The 23861-nt window shown below is 35.0% G+C and overlaps 2 protein-coding genes and 1 long non-coding RNA gene across 5 annotated transcripts in view; 2 read left to right on the top strand and 1 right to left on the bottom strand.

Moving 5' to 3' along the window:
• pabpc4 (poly(A) binding protein, cytoplasmic 4 (inducible form)) overlaps positions 1-15713 on the top strand; it is a 20959-nt gene extending 5246 nt beyond the window's left edge. Inside the window, exons 2-14 of one of the 2 annotated variants that reach the window (XM_021467109.3) lie at positions 1199-1392; positions 3327-3442; positions 4631-4770; positions 4843-4937; positions 5116-5253; positions 5618-5713; positions 8030-8299; positions 9468-9666; positions 10247-10380; positions 12919-13009; positions 13145-13275; positions 15118-15219; positions 15325-15713. In XM_021467109.3, coding sequence (XP_021322784.1) covers positions 1199-1392; positions 3327-3442; positions 4631-4770; positions 4843-4937; positions 5116-5253; positions 5618-5713; positions 8030-8299; positions 9468-9666; positions 10247-10380; positions 12919-13009; positions 13145-13275; positions 15118-15216 — 1703 coding nt within the window. In that variant the 3' untranslated portion in view covers positions 15217-15219; positions 15325-15713. 2 annotated transcript variants of the gene reach the window in all.
• LOC141378570 (uncharacterized) lies at positions 8059-23861 on the bottom strand. The gene is made up of 6 exons (XR_012393408.1): positions 23715-23861; positions 23502-23641; positions 21306-21490; positions 16899-16953; positions 14879-14994; positions 8059-9730 (listed from the first exon to the last, which is right to left on the bottom strand). It is a non-coding gene; the product is annotated as an uncharacterized lncRNA (long non-coding RNA).
• ppie (peptidylprolyl isomerase E (cyclophilin E)) lies at positions 18076-22210 on the top strand. Of its 2 annotated transcripts, NM_001017678.1 has the most exon segments (11): positions 18079-18125; positions 18343-18441; positions 18540-18583; positions 18786-18812; positions 18921-19002; positions 19593-19696; positions 20421-20544; positions 21034-21219; positions 21336-21478; positions 21985-22079; positions 22112-22210. In NM_001017678.1, coding segments are annotated over 10 exon segments (909 nt in total). In that variant the 5' UTR covers positions 18079-18094; the 3' UTR covers positions 22054-22079; positions 22112-22210.

Genomic DNA, 23861 nt, shown 5'->3' with positions numbered 1-23861 from the left:
TTGTGCCATCAGTCCACATCAGTAATGAAAGTCATTTAACTTACATGCTAGCCGTTTGGATTCTGTGCTAATAAAGACAGTTCTTATAAAAGCAAAAACAAATCACAGATCTAATCTTAAATATCCAACCTGATGTCTTTAACTGTTATGTAATTGTTAGTTTCATGGGGCTTTCAGCGGTCTGCTTGCCTTGAATTAGCACAGATTCACAGTTTACAAGTTTTAAGCTTGTTCGTTGTGGTTAATATTTTTATATACAGTTGAAGTCAGAATTATTAGCCCCCCTTTGAATTTATTTTTATTTATTTTTTTTATTTTATTTATTTTTTAATATTTTCCAGATGATGTTTAGCACAGCAAGGAAATGTTCACAGTATGTCTGATAATATTTTTTCTTCTGGAGAAAGTCTTATTTGTTTTATTTCGGCTAGAATAAAAGCAGTTAAAAATTTTTAAGCACCATTTTAAGGATAAAATTATTAGCCCCTTTAAGCTATATTTTTTTGATAGAATACAGAACAAACTATCATAATACAATGACTTGCCTTGTTATCCTAGCCTGCCTAGTTAACATAATTAACCTAGTTAAGCCTTTAAATGTCACTATACTTCTGTATAAAAGTGTGTTGAAAAATATCTAGTCAAATATTATTTACTGTCATCATGTAAAAGATAAAATAATTAAGTTATTATAAATGAGCTATTGAAACTATTGTGTTTAGAAACATGTTGAAAAAAATCTGCTCTCCATTAAAGATAAATTAGGGAAAAAATAAACAGGGAGACAAATAATTTAGGGGGGGAATAATTCTGACTTCAACTGTATCTCAGCATGCAAGCACACGCTACATGTATTAACCATATATTCAGTCAGTCTATAATGCTGGCTAAGGCAAGTTGAAAGTGTCGGTTAAGACAGTCTAATAAGCTAAAAGTGAGTAGCTGAAGTGCACTAAAAAATGCTGGATTCTACACAATTGATTTACGTTGGGACAACATTGAAGGAATCAAGTAACTTATTAGTTTTTACAAATTCAAGTGGTTTGAACTTAAAAAATTACGTTGTGCCAAAAAAACTCAAAAAATGCTTCAGGTCATTTTAAATCAGTAGTTTGAACAAACAGCAAACATCTATTTTTTGAAGTGTGCTGCAGTAGAAATCTGAAATGCTTTATGTCTCATCTTGTTGTGGTTTCAGCGGAGAGAGCTTTGGACACAATGAACTTCGATGTGGTCAAAGGAAAGCCCATCAGAATCATGTGGTCACAAAGAGATCCATCACTTAGGAAATCTGGGGTTGGAAACGTATTTATCAAAAATCTGGACAAGTCCATCGACAACAAAGCTCTGTATGACACCTTCTCTGCCTTTGGAAACATCCTGTCTTGCAAGGTGAGGAGAGACGTTTTTTTATGTCTGAAATCTTGTAGATCTTCTTCTCGAATACATGCACTGTGCTGACCTCCAAAGGCAAACCACAGTAATTGCATGACTAGTCAATGTCAGTTATTTACACCTACATCAACAGATGATTATAATGATAACATATGCATCTTTAAAACACCAGTCAATGTTCATTATGCATGTTATTCTGAAAGTGATGACAACATTTTTGTTGAGAATGAGTTTTAAAACAATGGCTATATTATTATAGTTATAGTTTTTGTTCTCTGTGTTCGGGTGGATCAATGCTCCTCAGTTAGAAGACCACAACAAACTTTCAAATGGGCTGCTGGATGACTATAAATTAATTTCTATAATATTACGTTAAAACTTCACAATAAGGTTGCATTAGTTCATGTTAGTTAATGCATTTACTAACATGAACAAACAATGAATACATTTATTATATGTTCATGTTTGTTAATCTTAGTTAGAAAGTTCAAAAGCAGTTCATTATTAATTTATGTTTACTCAAGGTGCATCAACTAATATTTTTTAGCATGACTTTGGATTTTAATAATAAGTTAGTAAATACATCAACTAATGAAACCTTATTATAAAATGTGACCAATATTACTAACATAGTTAATTTTTAAATGTAATTAAAGCATGCACTCATACTTCTTTTTCTTCCTACATGAACAGATTTTTAAAAACTTATTGAAATTCCTGAAATTATAGAATGTATTCTCGTTTATTAACCATAATACCATAATATGTTATGAAATTTGAAAGCTGATAAGTGAACATTCCTGTTTATCTGAAAAACAATGCTGACGTTATTCTGCTTTGAAAATGTGTTTTCTGTGCAGGAACGCTATCTTTGTTTTGGTAAATTTTAACCTGCCCAATGCCAGTTTAGCCATTTATATTTCAGCACCCTGGGTTGCTTTGGTGGAACATTGCATATTTCATTCATTCATTCATTCATTCATTCATTCATTCATCCATCCATTCAGAGAGGCTCTAAAAGTATGCGTCCATGACCAAAATGCGACCTCCAGTGGACAGTAGAAGACTCCGATATGAGACACAGATTCTGTTCCACATTAGGTGGTTATTAATTAGCAAATGATGTAAATATTATGAGAGTAAACATTAGGTGAGCAGGTTATATTGTAACCGCTTGTCCTAACAACACGCTTCATGACGAGATACACAATAGTGAGCAATTTGGCTGTTTGCACCAGACTAAACGCGACAGCGATTTAAATACAGCCATTCAGAAGCAAAGAATATGCACTCACTCACGAAATGGTAAGGTTTATAATCTAACAAATACACAATAAAAACTTCTTTAACATTATTAAATCACAGATATGCGTTTAGATCTAAATTTCAACTTCAAACTGTTTATTTTATTTTCAAGATCTGCTGCTTTCAGTATATGGCAATAAATGTCAGGTGAAATGGCATTCAAACTCACATTGTTAGCATTTAACACTGAATAAAGCACATGAGGTGTACCTGAGGTGATCATGGTCAGTTTCTGTTGTTCACCTGGGAGAAATAAAAGCCGTTTCTAATATATCAATTCGAGGTGTTGGTTTTGACAAAAAATCCTTTTAATATGTAAAATATTCCTCCTATCTGGTGCTGTTGCTTTTATTTAGAACACGGTTTAAATCACTCGATCCTGACCTCAATCTGGCAACCTGCGCTTGCGTTTGTTTTGATCCAGGAGTGCGATACCTAGTTCAACCACTGGGTGTCAAACTTACATTCGGAACCTTTAAAATCAGTGTGCTTTTATTTTTCTTTTATTTAGTCATTTATTGAGAGTTTATTAACACACATCACAGAGAAGCTGGGCTAGAAAAGCTGTATAAGAAAAACTCGTAATCTGATTGCTGAAGTAGTCTCATCTTGTGTCTGATTATTAGGTGGTGTGCGACGAGAACGGATCGAAAGGCTATGCCTTTGTGCATTTTGAAACTCAGGACGCAGCCGATCGTGCCATTGAGAAGATGAATGGAATGTTGCTGAACGACCGCAAGGTGTGAGTGTCTGAGCATAACCTTAGTCATATGAAAGGAAGGAGGAGTGCTGGTTTGATGAGCGACAGCGATGCTCAAGAGAGACATTTTGGGTGATCAATTAAAGTTAAAGGATCAGAATCATTTACTGAACTTTCAAATATATTCTGACTTTTAAAAATCATTAAACAATGAAATAAAAAATGTACATACAATTAAAAGCCAATTTAATTGGATTAGTGACAAATCTCCATCACTTAAGGCTGGCACAAGATCATTTTTGAGTTAAATCCCCTGGAACACCTTGTATTGCCATGTATTAGACAACAACAGGCCACTTTTTTCAAATTTTGGACTTATGTTTGGGTTATTTGAAACCTAGTCCCTACTGCCTATTATTTTTAATGGAATGTTGTAATTGCATTACTGTCTGGAAAATCAACAATATTGTAGGCCTTTTTCTAGGGGTACTCATGTCTTATATACAATCTAAGTTTCTTGGTTTATTTACTTTTTGAAGATGTTATCTGTTTCCGATATATTTGTATTATATGTGTATTATTGTAAAACAAATCTTTCATTCATTCAATTTTCTTTTCAGCTCATTACCTTTACTAATCTGGGGAACCATCACCATCTTATCCAGCACATGTTTTACGCAGCGGATGCACTTGCAGCCGCAACCCAACACTAGGAAACACCCATACACTTTTGCATTCACACTAATACACTATGGCAAATTTAGCTTCTTAAATTCACCTGTACTGCATCTCTTTGGACTGTGGGGGAAACCAGAGCACCCGGAGGAAACCAACACAAACACCGGGAGAACATGCAAACTCCACACAGAAATGCCACCTGACCCAGCTGAGGCTCGAACCAGCGACTTTCTTGCTATGAGGCGATTGTGCTACCCACTGCGCCACCTTGATGCCCCTAAAACAAATCAATAAACATAAGTTATAATGAGTTTAAATAGTGATTTATAATATATATAATATGAAACCAATTGAGCTCAGATTTAATTTGTACCTCACCGACTGTCAATGCATGTACATCAACAGTTAGTTTTCCAACATTTTAGTGTTTGTAAGTCACACTTGTCTCTGCTGCAGCTGGTATGAGTCAACAGTTGTTCTGCAGCTGTCACTCCACTGAGTCTGTATTGCATTTCTGCATGAGTCACATTTATGTCTGCACTTTTTTTGTAGGTTTGTGGGCCGTTTCAAGTCCAGGAAGGAGAGAGAGGCAGAAATGGGTGCCAAAGCCAAAGAGTTCACTAATGTTTACATCAAGAACTTTGGCGATGACATGGATGATCAGAGACTGAAGGAGCTCTTTGATAAATATGGTAAGAGTATAAATAATAAATGTTTTCCCAGTGGTTGGGCCTTTTTTCTGAAAATTTGGTGTCTACCTGCAGGTAAAACACTGAGCGTGAAGGTCATGACTGACCCCACAGGGAAATCTCGGGGATTTGGTTTTGTTAGCTACGAGAAGCATGAAGATGCTAACAAGGTACAGCAAAATTGATGCTTTAGCAACTGTGCAAAAGATATCTATTAATTAAAAATATTTGGTAATTTACAGGTCAGGAATTATGAAATATGCACACAATTAATTAAGGAATTTTTATAGTACATAGATAAATGAATGAAGAATACAGTGACTGATTGTGAAGATGTTTATGTCTCAGGCGGTGGAAGAGATGAATGGTACTGAGCTCAATGGTAAGACGGTGTTTGTTGGCCGAGCACAAAAAAAAATGGAGCGACAAGCAGAACTCAAGAGGAAGTTTGAACAGCTTAAACAGGAAAGAATCAGCAGATATCAGGTAAAGGAGCTGCTTTGAGTTGTCTTGATGTGTTCAGAGAGAAAAAAAAAACATTAAACACACAATTCATATTAGAGATTAATTTTGGCCCACTTAGACAGAGAAATCTTGAGATTAGTTTTTCAGAACCTAATTACAAATACAAAATACAGTGGACAACTGATTTTTCAAAGCCTTAACTTTAAAAAACAAAGAAATGGCCAGAAAACATCTTGAGCCTTCTTCTTCAGCATCCTATAACTATAAAATGTTTTTATCAAGGCGATAAGTATAATATTAAAAAATAAAGATTTGTTGGTCATTATCGATATGGTTGCTAATATTGTGTGCATCACTAATTAATATTGTAAATTTGTGTTTACAGGGTGTTAACTTGTACATCAAGAATCTTGATGACACCATCGATGATGAGAAACTTCGTAAAGAGTTTTCTCCTTTTGGCTCCATTACAAGTGCCAAGGTGGGTCAAAGGACTGCAGTTTACCATCTTTCTATTTCTGTTTGATCACTTTGGGTGAATTCCAAACAACATTTCTGGTGGTCACAGTGGAAAGAGGATGGCATTTAAAGGCATATTTCAAATAAAAAAATGAATACCTTCAAGACAATGCTTTCCACATGGCTTTTAGCATAGGAAACATGCACTTTGATTAAAAAAAATTATACTACAGAAAAAAACTAAAGTAATTTCTACATTAAATAATTTTGATTAGGCAAAAATAAAAAGAAACAGAACATTTTAGATTAGTACTCACTTCAAGCTTGTAGAAATTAAAAAAATTTTTTACTTGCAATTGTTTGTTAAGTTTACTGATTCTTTGAGAAGATCAAAGTTAAGGAAGTCAAATCTACTCAAGTTTCTGATACTGCTTTTCCAGTTATATTTACACAGTTTGTACTGTTCTTTTTGCTGTTAGGTGTACACAGTACCTGCATAGTGATCTGCTGTTTTAAGTCACCTGGAGTTAATGTTCTACTACTCAAATGCTGCGTCGCAATCTGCATACTATCCGTTCTAAATAGTATTTGAAAATAGAATTAGTATGTCCCAAACCATAGTATGTTGAAATGAGTATGCCAGAGGTTCCCAGATGGTTTGCCATTTCCAGTAAAAAATTTAAGTGTAGAAGTTTCCATACTCTAACCACTGATATTGCCCACAATACATTGCGCATTGCATGGACACAAATTCGATGACTACAAACGCGTGTGAAAAGTTCAAATAAACTAGAAAACATGATTGATGGCATCATAGAAGGCTTCAGTAAAGATGTTTGAATGACTATTCTATGAATGATATCTAGCCTACTGGAAAATATTTAAATCGCATTATCTGTGTTATATTTCAACTGCAACAACAATACTGAACTTATATAAAGACGCGTTTGGACGTCAAAACGTCTGAATGCAGTATTATCCAAAGACCTGAGGAGATTTAACTGCATGAAAGACTCATAAATGGGAGATTAACCTGCTGCTGCTGCTTCAATAAGGTAGGAAATTAAATATGACAGAAATGTGGAGGATGTGTGGATGATTGACAGGGGGCATAACTAAGCAACACAATGATCTGTTAAAGAGGAAGTAGAATGTCCTAAAGCTTGCATACTCTTCTGTTGCACACTCAAAAGTATAAACCTTTCCCTCACAAAAACAGTACATACTTTTAGGGCATAGTATAAGTATGCGAATTGGGACGCAGCGAAAAAGTGTTTCATTAATAAACTAATTTCGAGAGGATCACATGCTTATGATTGAACACAGCTGGTACCGCATTAGCTGTATATTTGCACCAATCAGATGAAAACTGACACACTATAAATTACCAGAGCTTTCTACTCCAGTCATCTTCGTCCTGAAGAATCCCCCCTTCCACTGCTATTCCTCCCTTCTCTGATAGGGTAGCATAGTGGCCCAGTGGGTAGAACGGTTGCCTTATAGCAAAAACGCCTCTGGTTCAGCTCTCTCCTAGCCGGTCGGTGTTTCTGTGTAGAGTTTGCATGTTCTCCCAGTGTTTGGCGCCGGTTTTCCCCAGGTTTTCCAGTTTCCTCCCACCATGCAAAGACATACACCTTAAGTAAACTGACTACTTCAAAATAACATCCTAAGGCAACTCTTAGTCAGATATATCTCAGCAGTTCACAAGAAGGGAGTTCTCGAGAACTACCCGAGCTCAATCTCTCCTCTCTCCCTTCAAACGGGAGGGAGCCCCAGGCTCAAGGATATTCTGAGCTCAGGCCTCTCTCCTGGGACAGCATGCCAAACACGTTTTACTATCAATCATCAGCTAAGTGTGAACTCTTGAAATGGCACGTTCATACTCAAAAACACTGACTTTTACTATCATTATGTATTGTGTATTATGGATTAAGGTCTTTGAGTTTGGTTAGGTATACCTCATTACTGCTTTTTTGGTATATCATATAGATCGTAACAAGAAATCTGCCTTGTTTATTCAAATGTTCTTAAGTAAAATGTATTCTTGTATAGCATGGTTTAATTTCGACAAGACTAGGCTTATGTACATGACTAGATTTACAGTACATACTAAGAGAGTAAATGTACTAAACTGAATATTGCAAACTAATTCAAGCAAATTTGACTAAATTTCATACATGACATTTGCTTTAAAAGTCTGCGTGCAAACTTAGATAGATTTCACCTATTTTTCTTCAAAGAACTTTGTTTATGTTAAAGGATTTGGTATTTTCTAATGTATTTTCTTTTTTTTTTCTTTTAATCTATTTTAATTTTTTCTTTTATTTTTTTTTTGTAGGTGATGCTGGAGGAGGGCAGGTCCAAAGGTTTTGGTTTTGTGTGTTTCTCCTCTCCTGAGGAAGCCACAAAGGCTGTGACAGAGATGAATGGGCGTATTGTGGGCTCCAAACCACTATACGTAGCCCTAGCTCAACGTAAAGAAGAGCGCAAAGCTCATCTGACCAACCAGTACATGCAGCGGATTGCCGGTATGAGGGCCATGCCTGCCAATGCCATCATCAACCAGTTCCAGCCTGCCGGCGGATACTTCATGCCAGCCGTGCCACAGGTGTGTAAGGAACTAAAATCTGAGACAACCATGGAAATAAATATGAAAATCAGCCTCACTAATGTCAATTATAACATAAACATGATGTGATACAATTCCAATTGACTCATAATTTTGATTTGTTAACAGAAAGGTCATAACCATATGTAAACAATTATTAGATATGACAAATAAGTCATAATTATCTAATCATTAATTGCAAAATAGGTCAAAATTACACCATAATTATGGAGATAACACAAAAAAAATGCTGAGATGTCAATTATAATATAAAAAGTTAATATTATGAGACAATAAAAAATAAATATTTAATTACAACATTTTGTTATTTTAAGATTATGGTATTAAAAGTCATACTTATGACAAAAAGTCAATATTAAAATAGATGGAATTTGTTTGAGATAAGTAGAAATGTATCTTATAATTTCATTTCGACTTCACACATAATCTTGACTTCTAGTTTTGGCTTTTTATGTTGTTTGCTTCTTATCTAAAATTTTATATTTAAATTAATTTAATTCAATTAGTATTTTCTTTTTACAACTTTTAAGTCATCGTGACTGTAATGTGACTTTATTTTGACAGTTATGTTTTATCAAAGCATTTAGGATTTATGTTGGAAAATATACAATTGAATTATTGCCCCTTTTTATTTTTTTCTCCAATTTCTGTTTAACGGATATACATTTTTTCAACACATTTCTAAATACATGATGACAGAAAATAATATTTTACTAGATATTTTTGCTAGATATTTTTCAAGACACTTCTATACAGCTTAAAGTGAAATTTAATTGCTTTAATAGGTTAATTGGATTAACTAGGCAGGTTTAATAATTTTGACCTTAAAATGCTTTTAAAAAATTTAAACTGGTTTTATTCTAGCCAAAATAAAACAAATAAGACAGAAAAATATTATCAAACATACTGTGAAAATTTCCTGCTATGTTAAATATCATTTTGGAAATATTTGAAAAGAAATACAAATAATTAAAAAAAAAGGGGGGGGGGGGTTGTATGGGGGTAATAGTTCTGATTTCAACTGTAAATCTCAAAATAAATCTGCATAAATATAGAAGAGCTCTAAACTAGTAAAATGTCCCATTAAATGATTAATAATCCCTGTGATAAATTATACAGTTTCCTTCTTTCAAATGCACCATCACAGGCCCAGAACAGAACAACATACTATGCACCAAACCAGCTCACCCAGATGCGTCCAAACCCGCGCTGGCAGCAGCAGGGTGGCAGAGGTCAGGGTGGTTTCCAGGGCATGCCCAGCTCCTTACGCCAGCCAGGGCCCCGGGCTAACATTCGCCACCTGGCACCCAATGCTTCCAACCAAGGCCCACGCGGGATGCCCACAGGTGCACAGAGAGTGGGTGAGAAAACCCACCCACTGATGATGATGGCCCACTGTGATCTGCTTTCCTGAAGATAAAAAAAATACTAAAAGCTAGACATTTTTAAGTTTGTTTACCTTACTATAATCACATTAGAATGAAAAGCATCACAAACTACACATTTAAAGGAATAGTTCACCCAAAAGGGATTTTTTACTCACAATTTATTCACCCTGTGAATGAGTTTCTTTCTTCTGCTGAAATTTTGTCATAATTTTGCTCACTCTTTGCCTTATGGTGAACTTATGATGATTTTTTTGAACACAAAAGAAGATATTCTGAAGAATGTTAGAAATCATGGACTAATATGGTACTTTCTACTATGGATGTCAATGGCTACCCTTTTCTAACATTCTTTAAAATATTTTCTTTTTTTTTTTTGTTCAACAGAAGAAAGAAACTCAGACAGGTTTGGAACAAGTGAAGAACAGAATTTGTATTATTTTTGTGCAAACTATCCCTTTATTGATTTTAAGCGTGCTTATTTATTGGTGTTTATTCTATCTGATCATCACATTAATTCTTTTCCTCTTGGCTTTACTAGGAGGGACTGGCCAACCGATGGGTCCCCGTCCTGCCATGGGGATGACGACCCCACGTGCCATGCCACCATACAAATATGCCTCCACCATCCGAAACACTCAGCCTCAGGTAGTGCAGCCCATCGCTCTGCAGCAGGTAATATATGCTGATATACTGCACGTACATAAAAACTGACAAAGATTCACAGTTAATTCAGTAATTATATCAACCAGATTCAACGGTTTCTTTCTGATGTCATGGATTACAAATTGAATCCTCTCATGCATGTTTAAACTCAAAAGGTAAAACATGTACTAATGTGTGTTTTTAAATTAGAAACAGGTATAATAATATGTTATTATTTTATAAATTTTAATATTAGGGTGCGAATTATACATTGGCGATTGGGGGGTCAACTTTTATGGTAAGTTTTTAGTTAATCAAATGTATCTATTTATTTAAATGACATCAAATTTATTAATAAGACGCATTTACGTTTTCAGTGTTTTGAGGGATATTTAATGCATTCTGACATTCAGTAACCTGAATATTTCAGAAGTTACTGTAGCTCAAACTATGCGACTAATTTTACTTTACTTTTAGGCTATATGTTAATACGAACATCTATTTTACAAGAAAAGTGTCTGGTGACCACTTACAATATTCATCGCTGACCTAGATCTGGTTAGATAGTTTAGACCAGGGGTATTTAAACTTGGTCCTGGAGGGCCGGTGCCCTGCTGAGTTTAGCTCCAACTTGCTTCTACACACCTGCCAGGAAGTTTCTAGTACATCTAGTAAGAGCTTAATTAGCTGGTTCAGGTGTGTTTGATTAGGGTTGGAGCTAAACTCTCCTCGACACTGGAGATCAATAGTTGGTTATGCAAACTTTGACTATTTTCTCTAAAATATTAAGATGTTTCAAGCGATTTTGTCTCGACATACGCAGTGATGTTCACCTCTGACGAGGCGCTTTTATTTAGCCTGTAGTCTACTATATAATAGTTTAGATTTTTTACATATAATGTTCCATTACTTGAATTTTTTTTGCGATTTATATTTATAGTTTATATATAAATGAGTGCTAGCTTGTTTTGCTGTGATCATTATGCAAGGGTCATATTGAATATTTGGTTTATTCTTCAGTAGCCTATAGATTCATTAATAATGTATTTTATAAATGCATTGTTTAAAAGGACTAAGCTTTTAATATATAATACATTAATTAATACATTAAGACGTTGAAGTCAGGTAGGACAACAAATCACATCCACATAGTGAAATGCTGTTGAGTGGTATCAGTGTGTAGTATCAGCATTTCATGTACATACGGGTATTTTAACTAAGTATCGACACGATACTGGTATCGGTATCAGTGCATCCCTAGTATGAACCATTTATAGGGGTGATCAAATGTATATTTGTATTATCTATTATTTGAATTATGTTAAATACGATACAGATCAGGGAAAAATATTTCTCATTATTTAAGCACTGACCCGCCCATACATCTTGTTTTGACATCCTTGAGGGGGGATTGAGCATTAATTAGGGGGTAAGTCCCCCCTAACCCCCCTGTAATTCGCACCGTTTAATATCGGAATAAGTATCCTTATTCATATCAGACTTTAGGTAGACCCCTAACTTGCATTTAATGTTCTTTCTATGTATATTGTTAAGTGTCAAAGGTAGGTCAAAGAGGATAAAGATACAATATACAGGTACCATGTCTTTATTTTATTTTTTTATAAAAAAAAAAAATAAGTTGGTATATTTTAAAACAATGTTTAAATTGACAGATGTTTCTATTAATTTCTTTCTATATAAAACTTTAAAGAATTTTAATATTTATGTTTAAATAGCTAATGGCCAGAACAATAAAATTCCAATAGTAAATTATTATTATTTTTTTAAAAACTCACGAAGCATTTTCAAAGACTATAGAATACACAAGACAAGCAAGCAAGCAGTTTTGGAGAATTTGATGTTCACCCATTCAGACAGAATTCTCGAACATACTGCCCGAAAGGTGTTTCAAAGATGGCCGTCGAGTGAAATGACTTGCCTTAAAGGGACTTTGGCATTTAAGTCTATTTGTTATCTTTAAAAACAACTTTGCAACTACCACTAAAATCAGATATTAGTAAAACATTTGCTTAACATATGCTAACACTTTAATCTGATGGTTTCTTAAAAGCCATTCTACTGACTATTAATAACTTCTTTCATTCATTTTCTTTTCGGCTTAGTCCCTTTATCAATCTGGGGTCGCCACAGTGGAATGAAACACCAACTTATCCAGCATTTGTTTCACGCAGCGGATGCCCATCCAGCTGCAACCCATCTCTGGGAAACATCCAAACACACTTATTCACACTCATACACTACGGACAATTTAGCCTATCCAATTCACCTGTACCGCATGTCTTTGCACTGTGGGGGAAACCAGAGCAAACGGAGGAAACCCATGCGAATGCGGGGAGAACATGCTATTAATAACTTAAATACGTGTCAACTTATTCTATCAACCTTAACCCAATAGATTACTAATAGTCTAATGATTTCCTTTTGACATGTATTTGCAAAGTTATAGTCAACAGAACATCTAAAGCAGATAATCCAAATAAAGTGTACTGTTTGATTTGAAATCCAGATGTAAATGTTATCTTGTGATTTTTTTTTTTCTCTGCTTAGGCTCAGCCGGCTGTTCATGTTCAGGGTCAGGAGCCTCTCACTGCCTCCATGTTAGCTGCTGCTCCTCCTCAGGAACAGAAACAGATGCTTGGTGAGATGAGGAGGCTGTAAGCATGCTCAGCCTTTTCTAAACATAATCAAACACTCTCCAGGACATGACAGTTTTATGCACGAGTCTGGTTTGATTCTTCTGTGTAATGATCTACTTTGTTTTTGTTTCCCTCAGGTGAGCGTTTGTTCCCTCTTATCCAGGCGATGCATCCCAGTCTAGCTGGAAAAATCACAGGAATGCTGCTCGAAATCGACAACTCTGAGCTGCTGCACATGCTGGAGTCCCATGAGTCTCTGCGCTCTAAGGTGACAGTCGCTAACTATGATAAAAGCTTGTTGTTACAGTTAAGCGCAATACAGTTAAGTGCAATAATTGAAAGAGTTATAAGCTGTTAACAATGCAAAGCCTATTGACTGAATGGGAGATTCAATGCATTAATTTATGCCGAGTCTCAGAAATAATGATTCTGAGGGGCAGTCTAAATATGATAATAGTGGACTATTAGTTAACTTTGTGGCTATTAAAGTCATAAATTTATGTGGTTGAAGAGTTAATTTAGTTCAAAATGAAAATGTGTTCTTCATTTAACAGGGTATATGCAGAAACCCTGAGGGTAATTTTAATACCTTTTTAAGACTTTTAAAGACCATCTCAGTAGACCTCATCGCCACTTCAAGTTCTAATCAGTGTCAAACCTTTAACTCAATAAACAGTTGGTAATAAACAGTTGTAGTTAAATAAATCAATGGAGCACAACCATGCAACAGAACTTAGATAAGCTTGGAAGACACAAAGCTTGAAAGAACAAATTACGTGGTTGTTTTCAGTGACAGGCCAATCGCGTGGATAGAGCTTGCCGTTGTTAATATTAGGAGGAAAATAAATATATTTGTGCTTTTTTTACAGTCAAACACTTCGGGTAATGCTTGAACAAAATTTGAGACCTCGTAAAAACGTGATTAAAACTTTTTAATGCCTTTTAAGGGCCTTCATTTTATCATAATTGATTGATCAACTCTTTAACTCTTTAATACTTTTTAAGACCCCACGGGCACCCTGTTTAAGAACCCTCATGTTGTTACAATCCCGTAAGATATCAATATATTAACGACCCAGAGAGATTTCTGTTTCCCCATTGGGTTTCTTCAAGTCAACCAAATACACTCATGTAATTCCATTCTTTTAGATTTGCCTTCATTAGTTTTTGATTTCAGTAGTGCCATAAACCACGAGTCTTCAAACGCATGATTTTACAACATGTTTTTAAACATAATAGTTTAACTAATTTCTAATAACTACTTTTTTATCATTCCCATGATGACAGTTATAGTGCATAATATTTTACTAGTTATTTTGCAAGATAGTTGTATTCAGACAAAGTCCCTTTGAGTATTTTACAGTCTTTAAGTCAGATTAAAGTGTAATTTAAAGACTTTTGTAAACTAGGAAAGTTGGAATAATTAGTCAAGTTATTGTATAACTGGTTTATTGTATAGACAATCAAAAATATACAGTAAATACTTCTTAAGGAGGCTAATAATACTGACCTTAAATGTGTTTTTTTTTATTAAAAACTGCTTTTATTCAATAAATAAACTATAAGAAATAAGACTTATTATGACTCCAGAAGAATTATTTTTGTTTTATGTGAAATACGGTGATAACTTACTTGTCAAATAAATGAACGTGGAAGATTATGAGTTTAACTTATTTAATTAGCTTGTTTATGAAGACTGCAGAGTGATGCATGAAACATTAGACTTTGAATAATTGTTTAGTAGTTTGTGATTCATGTTAAAGTGTGCCCCCTAAAAGAACAAGTGGCCCCTGCCCACCCCCCTAAGTTACGGTGGTCTAGAACCGCCACTGATAAGAATAAACCCCTAAAAGTAATCAAATACCCCCTACCTCCATTATCTCTCAGCTTTCAGCATTCCTTTGCAAACCCAATTCTGCACCTTCAAAACCAGTGCCAGGAGCATTCTGAGGCCAGGCTACACACTGCGCTCGAACGGCTCTCTCTCCTGTCAAGGGGGATAACGCGAGTTAGGGTTTTATTTCCAGCTCAGAGACATCACTGTAATTCATTTGATGGTCTGCAAGTGTGAACTCATGAACAGATCTCAGTGATTATTTGTGTTTTTCAGGTGGAGGAGGCTGTCGCTGTGCTTCAGGCTCATCAGGCCAAGAAAGACGCAACACAGAAAGTGGGAGTCACTGCTGCCACTGCAGCCGCAACATCCTGACCAGTAACGTTCCTCACTATTAATCATTATTATTAGTGTCCAGGCTGTTTCTGGCCGTGGTTAAAATGATTCAGAAAATTTGCTTTAATTTAAATTTGTTTTCCACAGGGTGAAGCTGAACAGCTGAAGAGAGATCACCACTGTCTGGTGTTGTCTGGTGGCAACCAATAGAAACAGAAAACAGAAAATATATATATATAAAAAAAGAGAAAAATACAAAACAATACTTGAACATAAAGAAAACCGTTTTGTTGCAGGGCTTATATTGTTAACTCTGTAATGATTTTTATCACCTGAAGTTGATTTTCAGAAGAGGTCTTTCTGTGAGGAAAGAGCCTCTGTCTTGTAGCCAGGACTGATTTTTTTTCCTGAGGAAGTGCTGACGTGCTTCTTCTGTGAGCTGTGAGTTTGCTGCTTTGATTGGACCTCACTTGTCCCATGACAGTAACTTGAGTGGTGTGGCACTCTAAATAAAGGGATAACTATTTAAAATGAACTTATTTTCTGTGCGTTTCTTTTTTTTATATACATTTAGCCAAGACTAGAAGGCCATTTTTGGTGACAATAATTTTATTTTATTTTTTTATCAAAAATGACCACATGGACAGTTCATTCATATACAGGTTAAATATTCTGCTTAATTGGCCAATGCTGACATAAATATTAATAATATCCTATTTTACTTTTAGCTGATACTAATCACATGACCGGAGCCAATAGGTGTATTCGACTTAAACCACGGCTGCAGTCGGTGATCAAGAAGATTAGCCGAGCGCAGTTGAAAACGGAGCTGTCAAGCCAGACACTTCGGTGCTCAAAGTCGTGGCAGTTATGATAACCGATCACATGGCGTCATCATCATCATTTATTTTTAACAACAAAAGATTTACAGTAAAAATAAAAGAGAATACAGTCTCTACAAACTATAGTTCATTTTTAAACAATAAGGGATTTATGAGTTAATTTTAAGTAGCCTATACAACATTCATTCATTTTTTTTTCGGCTTAGTCCCTTTATTAAACTTATGCAGGATATGTTTTACTTAGCGGATGCCTTTCCAGCTGCAACCCATCTCTGGAAAACATCTATACACACTCATACACTATACGGACAATTTAGCCTACCCAATTCACCTGTACCGCATGTGGGGGAAATCAGAGCACCCAGAGGAAACCCAAGCGAATGCGGGGAGAACATGCAAACTCCACACCGAAACGCCAACTGACTGTTATGAAATTTGTGAGATGAAATTTGTCTAATAATAAACCCAAATCACATGTCGTTGTTGTCCTGCGGTGAATCCAGCCGATCGTGTAATATCGGTGTTGTCATCGCAGCTCCTGCAGTCGCTCTTCAGATACGCCACCGGCTGATTCAATCAACTGATCTCTGAGCGCTGTCGTGGTATTTTGATGCCACATGTGACAGTCATGCACAGTGTCAAGCCATACTAAATTTCTAACCGGCCAAAGAAATGCGCTATAGGTGAATTGAATAAACTAAATTGACTGTAGTGTATAAGTGTGAATGAGTGTTTTCCAGCACTGGGTTGCAGCTGGAAGGGCATCCACTGCGTAAAACATATGCTGGATAAGTTGGGGGTTCATTCACCTGTGGCGACCCCTAATTAATAATGGGGCGAAGCTGAAGAGAAAATTAATGAATGAAAAGCTGTTTTTACCTTATTTTGTGAATATGACGCTTATGTCTCTGATGCTCACACAGTGTGATGTACTCTGAAATACAAATGTGCAAAATAATCATTAAGTCGTCAAAAACAATATTTAAACAAATTTAGTAGAGAGCTTGTCAAATTACAAGTTGAGAAGAAGAGGTCCGCATTAGGAGCAAGTGATGATCTATCTGTCCATTACTGCTCCCGAGTTAGGCATAAATGGGCATTAAATGCTAATTCAATAGTTTACATGTGTCTGTTGCCTCATTACAAACATAAACAGCAAAGTGAATATAATTTACACTAAACCAACAAAAGATACAGTTCAACAGCAGATTAAACATATTCTATTTTTCCTGAATTTTATGTTTAGACAAGCTGTAAATAGATACTATCTAAAGCAGGTCGCACACCAGAAACTGCTCAGTGCCACGCATTTCAGAATTCTAAACAGAAGTTTCTATCAGGGTCTGTAGCGATCAAATATTCCTGAGGTAACTGTCAGTGTTATTCTCTGATTTGCTTATTTTTCTGTTTTTTTTTTTTTTTTTTACCCTGGATTTACATGAGAATGAGGTGTTTGAGGCTCACACAGTATGTTATTTCCATGCATTAAACTTATTATTAGGCCTATTCAATTATGCATATGTATATCCAGATTTTCTTTCAATGGCAACTTTAGTAATATCACAATAGAAACTTTATAAATCATGATAGTACTATTTAATTAACTGATTCACAAAAATGCAGTACCTTTGCGTTAAATATTGGACTGCTTTTCATGCCAATTCACAATAGTGATTAAATAATTAAACTCTTTTTTTATTTGTGATAGAAATGTACGTGTTGCATTAGTACAAGCAGAAAGCACAATTTAAAAATGTATATTTTAATTACAACTATGCACAAATATACATAACTGATATGTACATCACATTCAACCTATTTGCATTCATTAGTCTGTTTAAAAGACGGTTGTTAGAAGTGTGGGCAGCACAAATACAGGGAGAACATTCAAACTCCAAACTGACCCAGCTAAGGCTCAAACCAGCGACCTTTTTTCTCCACTGTGGCGCCCCCGAAGTACATAATGAATCCAGAGTGTCAAAATGTCAATCAGATTTTACTCCAGTTCACCAGAGGGCGACATACCAAACCTCAGTGGTGAAGAACACAGCCTGAAGTCAAAGGTTACACGCAAGATGGCGGCCAGCAAACGTGTTCTTTATGTTGGTAAGAAAACATAAAATTTATTAATTTAACTAACAAACGTTTTGCTCGTTCAGTTGGCTAGTTTAATCCTCTAGCCTCGTACATTTTTATCGACGCAGTACACGTTTTTAGTTGTATCCGGGAAAGCAGCAATTCATGAAATATGAGCAAGAGTTGAGCGCTCAGTCCGTTTAAAGTGACATATCGCACTAAGTGAAACGTTATTATTATTTTCTAGGTGGTCTTGCAGAGGAGGTGGATGAGAAAGTGCTGCACGCTGCGTTTATTCCTTTCGGTGACATTACAGATATTCAGATCCCGTTAGATTATGAGACAGGTGACAAATACACAGAAGTTACATTTACTTTACAACTTTACCATGTGAACGTACGACCGATTTTTACTACCACTTTAACATCCTGTCTTTACCAACAGAGAAACACAGAGGCTTTGCTTTTATCGAGTTCGAGCTGGCAGAGGTGAATATCATATACATCTACACTGAATTAAGTTAAAATAACGCGAAATGTGCATCATCAAAGTGACATTAACTTTGATGCTTTTTATGATTCACTTATTCAAACAGTGTTGCTACTTTATACACTGTACTGTTGTTTCTCTGCATTAGAAGCTTTGGTATCAATTTGTCACTTAATTAAAGTTCTGTCTTTTCCCCTCTAGGATTCAGCAGCTGCTATTGATAACATGGTGAGTTCATCGAATTTGAATTTACTGAATTCTGTGGATTTATAAAGTTCAACACTATCAGGATGTGCAGAGTGGAGGTTTTTATGCATTTGGTAATGTGTTTTTCAGAACGAGTCTGAGCTGTTTGGCAGAACCATCAGGGTGAACATCGCCAAACCCATGAGAATTAAAGAGGGCTCCTCTCGCCCAGGTGATGGAAAATTGATTGTGGTTGATTTTTCTGTTTAATGTCTTGACACATACTCACTGCCAACTTCTGATTTGTACTTTATAAATATATGCTGTTTACACCCATACCTAAAGCTGAGTTCATAAGAATATATATAAACAAAACTAAGCTAAAAGGTATTGATGCTGTAAACAAAAACATCAGAAAACATCTGTTACAATGATATAGCTCATTAAAATGTAGTTTGCTTTCAAATTTTCAGTTAAATTACATATAAGTTTGAATTATAAAAAGCAGGCTCTTTAGTGTTTTTGTCTTTACTCGTAGCAGTATGTGTTATTACTATTATTATACAGTTATTATTCTAAATAACAAATCAATCCTAAAAATGACTGGAAAACATGCAACAACTTGAGTGATATGCTAAGATGAAATGCTAAGATAACATCATCTTGTGTGCTTTCACCATCGTTGTTTCGGTTGAACAGAGAATAACAAACTTGCACGTGCAAAAGATGTCAAAAGTGAATGGCCCCTAACACCTTTATTCTGGGATTGCCACTCTAAATTAATACACTTGCATAAAGTAAATTATGCTGTTCTGCCTATAGTGTGGTCTGACGATGACTGGCTGAAGAAGTTCTCGGGGAAGAAAGCAGAGGAGAGTGAAGAGGCCGAGTCAGCTGCAGAATCAGCAAGTACAGAGACACAAGAGGTCCGAAAGTTACAGTATTGGTTTATTTATTTATTTTTTGGATGGTAAATAAAATAATAGTAATAACTTAACATTGTCATTTTGATTTTACTGTTTATATATGTATTTTTTTCAAAGTCTAATGCTCCATTTTAAATTAGTTTTATCATTATTACTCTATGATTAAGGTTGTCTGCGGGGTCTTAAAGTATTAAAAGTTGGTAAATTAATGTAGAGAAATTTAAGGCCCTTAAAAGTTATTAAATATTCTTAATTGCTGTTTTGCAAGGTATTACATTTTTTAATAATAATATATTTTATATTATTGTTGATTATGCAATGTATGGTTGTATGCCAAAGTTTGCCTGAATTAAATCTGCAAATATCAGGATGCTGTGTAGTTTATGAAATCCTACTAGATTTGACATCATGCAATTTTGTTTACTGCAGTAACCAAGACAACACCATTATTTCTGCAATTCTATTGGCGTCAATCTGCTGTATTAGATAAAATTAATTTTTATTCAGTATATGAATAGTGTTTTAGTTTTAGATTAGTTTCTTACATTAATATTCAGTAAATATTCTATAAGTTAAAATCTCGCCAGTGTTTCCAGTTGAAACCTAAAGTGGTTTCAAGGCCTTAAAATGTATTGAAAGAGTCTTAAAAAGGTCTTAAAAGGTGTTGAATTGCCCTCTGATGCCTGTAAATACTCTCTGATTGGCATTTTATGTTCCTGAACAGGGAGAACCTCCAGCAAAAAAAGGCAGAACCAATCCTCAAGTCTATATGGATATCAAGATTGGCAACAAACCTGCAGGCCGACTGCGCTTCCTTCTGCGAGCTGATGTTGTGCCTATGACTGCAGGTCAGACATATTTAACCATCTCCTGCGTGTGCTTAAAGTCAGCATGGAATAAAAATTCACCAAATTTTTTATATGTATATATTCATGGTGAACCTATTCTAGCTAAAGTAAAAATGCTAGAAAGTTGTCCATGGTGATTCATATAATGCAAATCTATTTATAAATGCAATGCCTTGAGAGCAGCAACAGCACTTACAAATCAACATAATGACATCTACTTTGCCTGTATAATAGAAATATAAAAATAATATATATATATATATATATATATATATATATATATATATATATATATATATATATATATATACACACATGATATTTTTTTAACTGACATTTTATGAATCATTAAGGACCACCATTTTAGTTGTCATCTGTGATGACCAAAGAGGGAGGAAAATAACAGCATTATCCTTTTAAACTCGGTCCTACTTCTATCCCATCAACATTGTAAAAACCTTTTGGCTTGATTTGTTTGTTCTTCTTCAGAAAATTTCCGTTGTTTGTGCACACATGAGAAAGGCTTTGGATTCAAGGGCAGCAGCTTCCACAGAATCATCCCTCAGTTTATGTGCCAGGGTGGAGATTTCACCAACCACAATGGCACTGGGGGGAAATCCATATATGGACGCAAGTTTGAAGACGAGAACTTTGTCCTGAAGCACACCCATGCAGGTGAGTTTAAAAGAACTGTTATGATTATATTATTGTTCACTGCAACAGTCTTAGAATAATCAGCAAGTATGATTGTTGATAGTCACCTGAAATCTGGTCTTTGACTGTGCTCGTAGGTCAGCTTTCGATGGCCAATTCTGGTCCCAATACTAACGGTTCACAGTTCTTCATCACTGTTGATAAGACAGACTGGCTGGATGGCAAACATGTGGTGTTCGGAGAGCTCACAGAGGGCATGGATGTGCTCCGGGCCATGGAGGTGCGTTTCTGACTGGAGAATAGATTTGTAATCAATGTTGACAAAAGTTAGTGGTTAAAGGATTTTTAAATGTTTTGTAATTAGTCTCTAATACTTACCAAGACTACATGTTGTGATTAAACACAAATAATGCATTTATTTTTATGATGGTAAAGCCAGTCTTTAGTGTTGCAAGATCATTCAGAAACCATTTTAATATGCTGATTTGCTGCTTAATAATTTTTCATTAGCTTTGCTGCTTAATATTTTGTGGGAACTGATTCATTTTGAATTTAAAGTCAAAAGAGCACTTTTTATTTGACATTAATTTATTTAAAAAAATTATAATCTTAATAATTTTGTAGCATTATAAATATATTTATTGCCAATTCTGATTTGTTGAAACCTTGCTTTTTTGAAAGTTTTAATTGCCTTTTAGGAAATTCAGACTACATAGTTTGCATTTAATATATTCAAGTTACATTTTGCCCTGTTTCTGATGGCTTTGTATTTGTGCTGTTTCTCAGGCTCAGGGAACAAAAGATGGCAAACCCAAACAGAAGGTCATCATCTCCAACTGTGGAGAGTATGTTTGAGATCAACGTTGTGTGTGTGTGTGTGTGTGTGTGTGTGTGTGTGTGTGTGTGTGTGAGAGTGTGTAAGTGTGTAAGTGAGAGAATGTAAAGAAAAGCTGTTGACATGTTTTTTGTTGTACTTTGTAAATATCTAAATAAATCTTTTTTTTTTTTTAAATACATATCTTTATTTTTGTGCTAAATGGTTGCCATGTTATTCGTTTGTAATTTCAATACTTTTGTTAATTTCTTTTCTTTACAAAACAGTTGTTGAACGGGAAAGTTTATTTTAGTAATATATGAGCAATTCCAGCATTTTGGATGTGACATTTGCAGTAAAAACTCCTAACATAAATTCACAAAGTATGTTAACATTATATTGAAACATCCGTTTATATTTTCCAAAACAACTTACCACAGAGTTATGGGATGAGAAAAATATCAATTTGTAAACATTTTTTTAACTTTAAAATGAGGAAAATAAGCATGCATTATGATTGTGACCAAAATAACTATGAGTTTACAGTACTCAATATACTTTGTAGAAATTCCATGACTTAATCTGCACAACCCAAAAGAAATAATGTCAATCAAAAGGATGAGTCGGCTCTTTAAAAAAAAAAAACGACTTTATTTTAATTTAATTTATTTGACATTTTTGCTTTTACGAGGAAAACGCTTCGTTATGAATGTGACGTGAAATTGACACTTGTGTGATTTTGGTAAAGCCTACACACAAAGTAATAAACCATTTAATTAATCAATTTAATAAATAATTAAACATACATTTGTTAAATAACAATTGAGCATCGGCTTTTGAAGAGGATGCAAATTGAATGAGTGTTGTTCAATAGTTTTAGGACATCTTTGATGAAATGTTCTGATTCGCGTCATTTGTTGGCTCCTGTAGTTCTCAAGGAAGCTTTACTTAAAGTTGCCATATGAATGCTTTGTTTAAATTGTTCTCTAAAATTTACAAGGTATGTGTCTTATAAATGCAAAATATATCTAGAGAGGCTTAACAAGCCCATTTAGAGCCATATGAATGGTCTCTAGAATTAAAAGCATTTTTACCTTATTTGGAAGGGCTGTGGATATTAAAGAGCTCTGCTTTCATAGTTTAATGCACTCTTAAATAACACGTGCAAAATAATTATGCACAAGTTATCAAAAATATTTTAACAAATTGTCAAATGACAATGGTTGAAGTGGAAAAGTTTGACATTGGGAATAAGTTGACCTGTTCATAACTGTTCCAGAGTTGTGCTGCAGATAAAATATGGGCTTAATTATACACAACTAAAGTGTTTCGAAATTAAATAATTGTATGTGTTTGTTGCCTTGTTACTAATGTAACGTTACAGTTGTAACTTAGCCTATTCCATAGACAGCCTCATACACGTGTCTGAAACAAACGGACAGTTTCACAATATACACTTTAAACTAACAAAAGACAGAATACAACAGACCTTATGCCTCATCCGGGTGGCGCAGAATAACTCCCAATCCGTCTTTCCCGAATTTAGCTTTATGACCACGAGCTGTCACAAACCCAACACAAGATGCTGCAGGTGATGTAGCTAACCGTCCTGTTTTCAGAATAAGAGTCCTACTAACATAGGTGGGAAATATAAGCTGTGTGAACCTTTATAATAATAAAATAAAACATTTTATTTTAATACCTAACACTCCTGGGTACATGTATATTGATATTAAAGATTCTGCGAGTATCACGGAGTTTTGTTTGAATTGGCCTGTTTTACAACGGGAATTGACACTATGGAACATAATGCATTACTGATTCATCCTCTAGATGGCGGCATTGCTCC

The sequence above is a fragment of the Danio rerio genome, chromosome 17 (genome assembly GCF_049306965.1).
Source record: "Danio rerio strain Tuebingen ecotype United States chromosome 17, GRCz12tu, whole genome shotgun sequence".
In the NCBI taxonomy this organism is placed as follows: Eukaryota; Metazoa; Chordata; class Actinopteri; order Cypriniformes; family Danionidae; genus Danio; species Danio rerio.
Note: the sequence above shows the minus strand (reverse complement) of the source record. Positions and strands in the feature narration are given on the sequence as shown.

Coding starts and splice junctions, on each gene's coding strand:
- ppie (XM_009293090.5), top strand. CDS start 18,095: ATGGCGGCCAGCAAACGTGTTCTTTATGTTG. Junction 21,220..21,335: donor CCTGAAGCACACCCATGCAG/GTGAGTTTAAAA, acceptor CTGTGCTCGTAG/GTCAGCTTTCGATGGCCAAT. Junction 21,479..21,984: donor ATGTGCTCCGGGCCATGGAG/GTGCGTTTCTGA, acceptor GCTGTTTCTCAG/GCTCAGGGAACAAAAGATGG.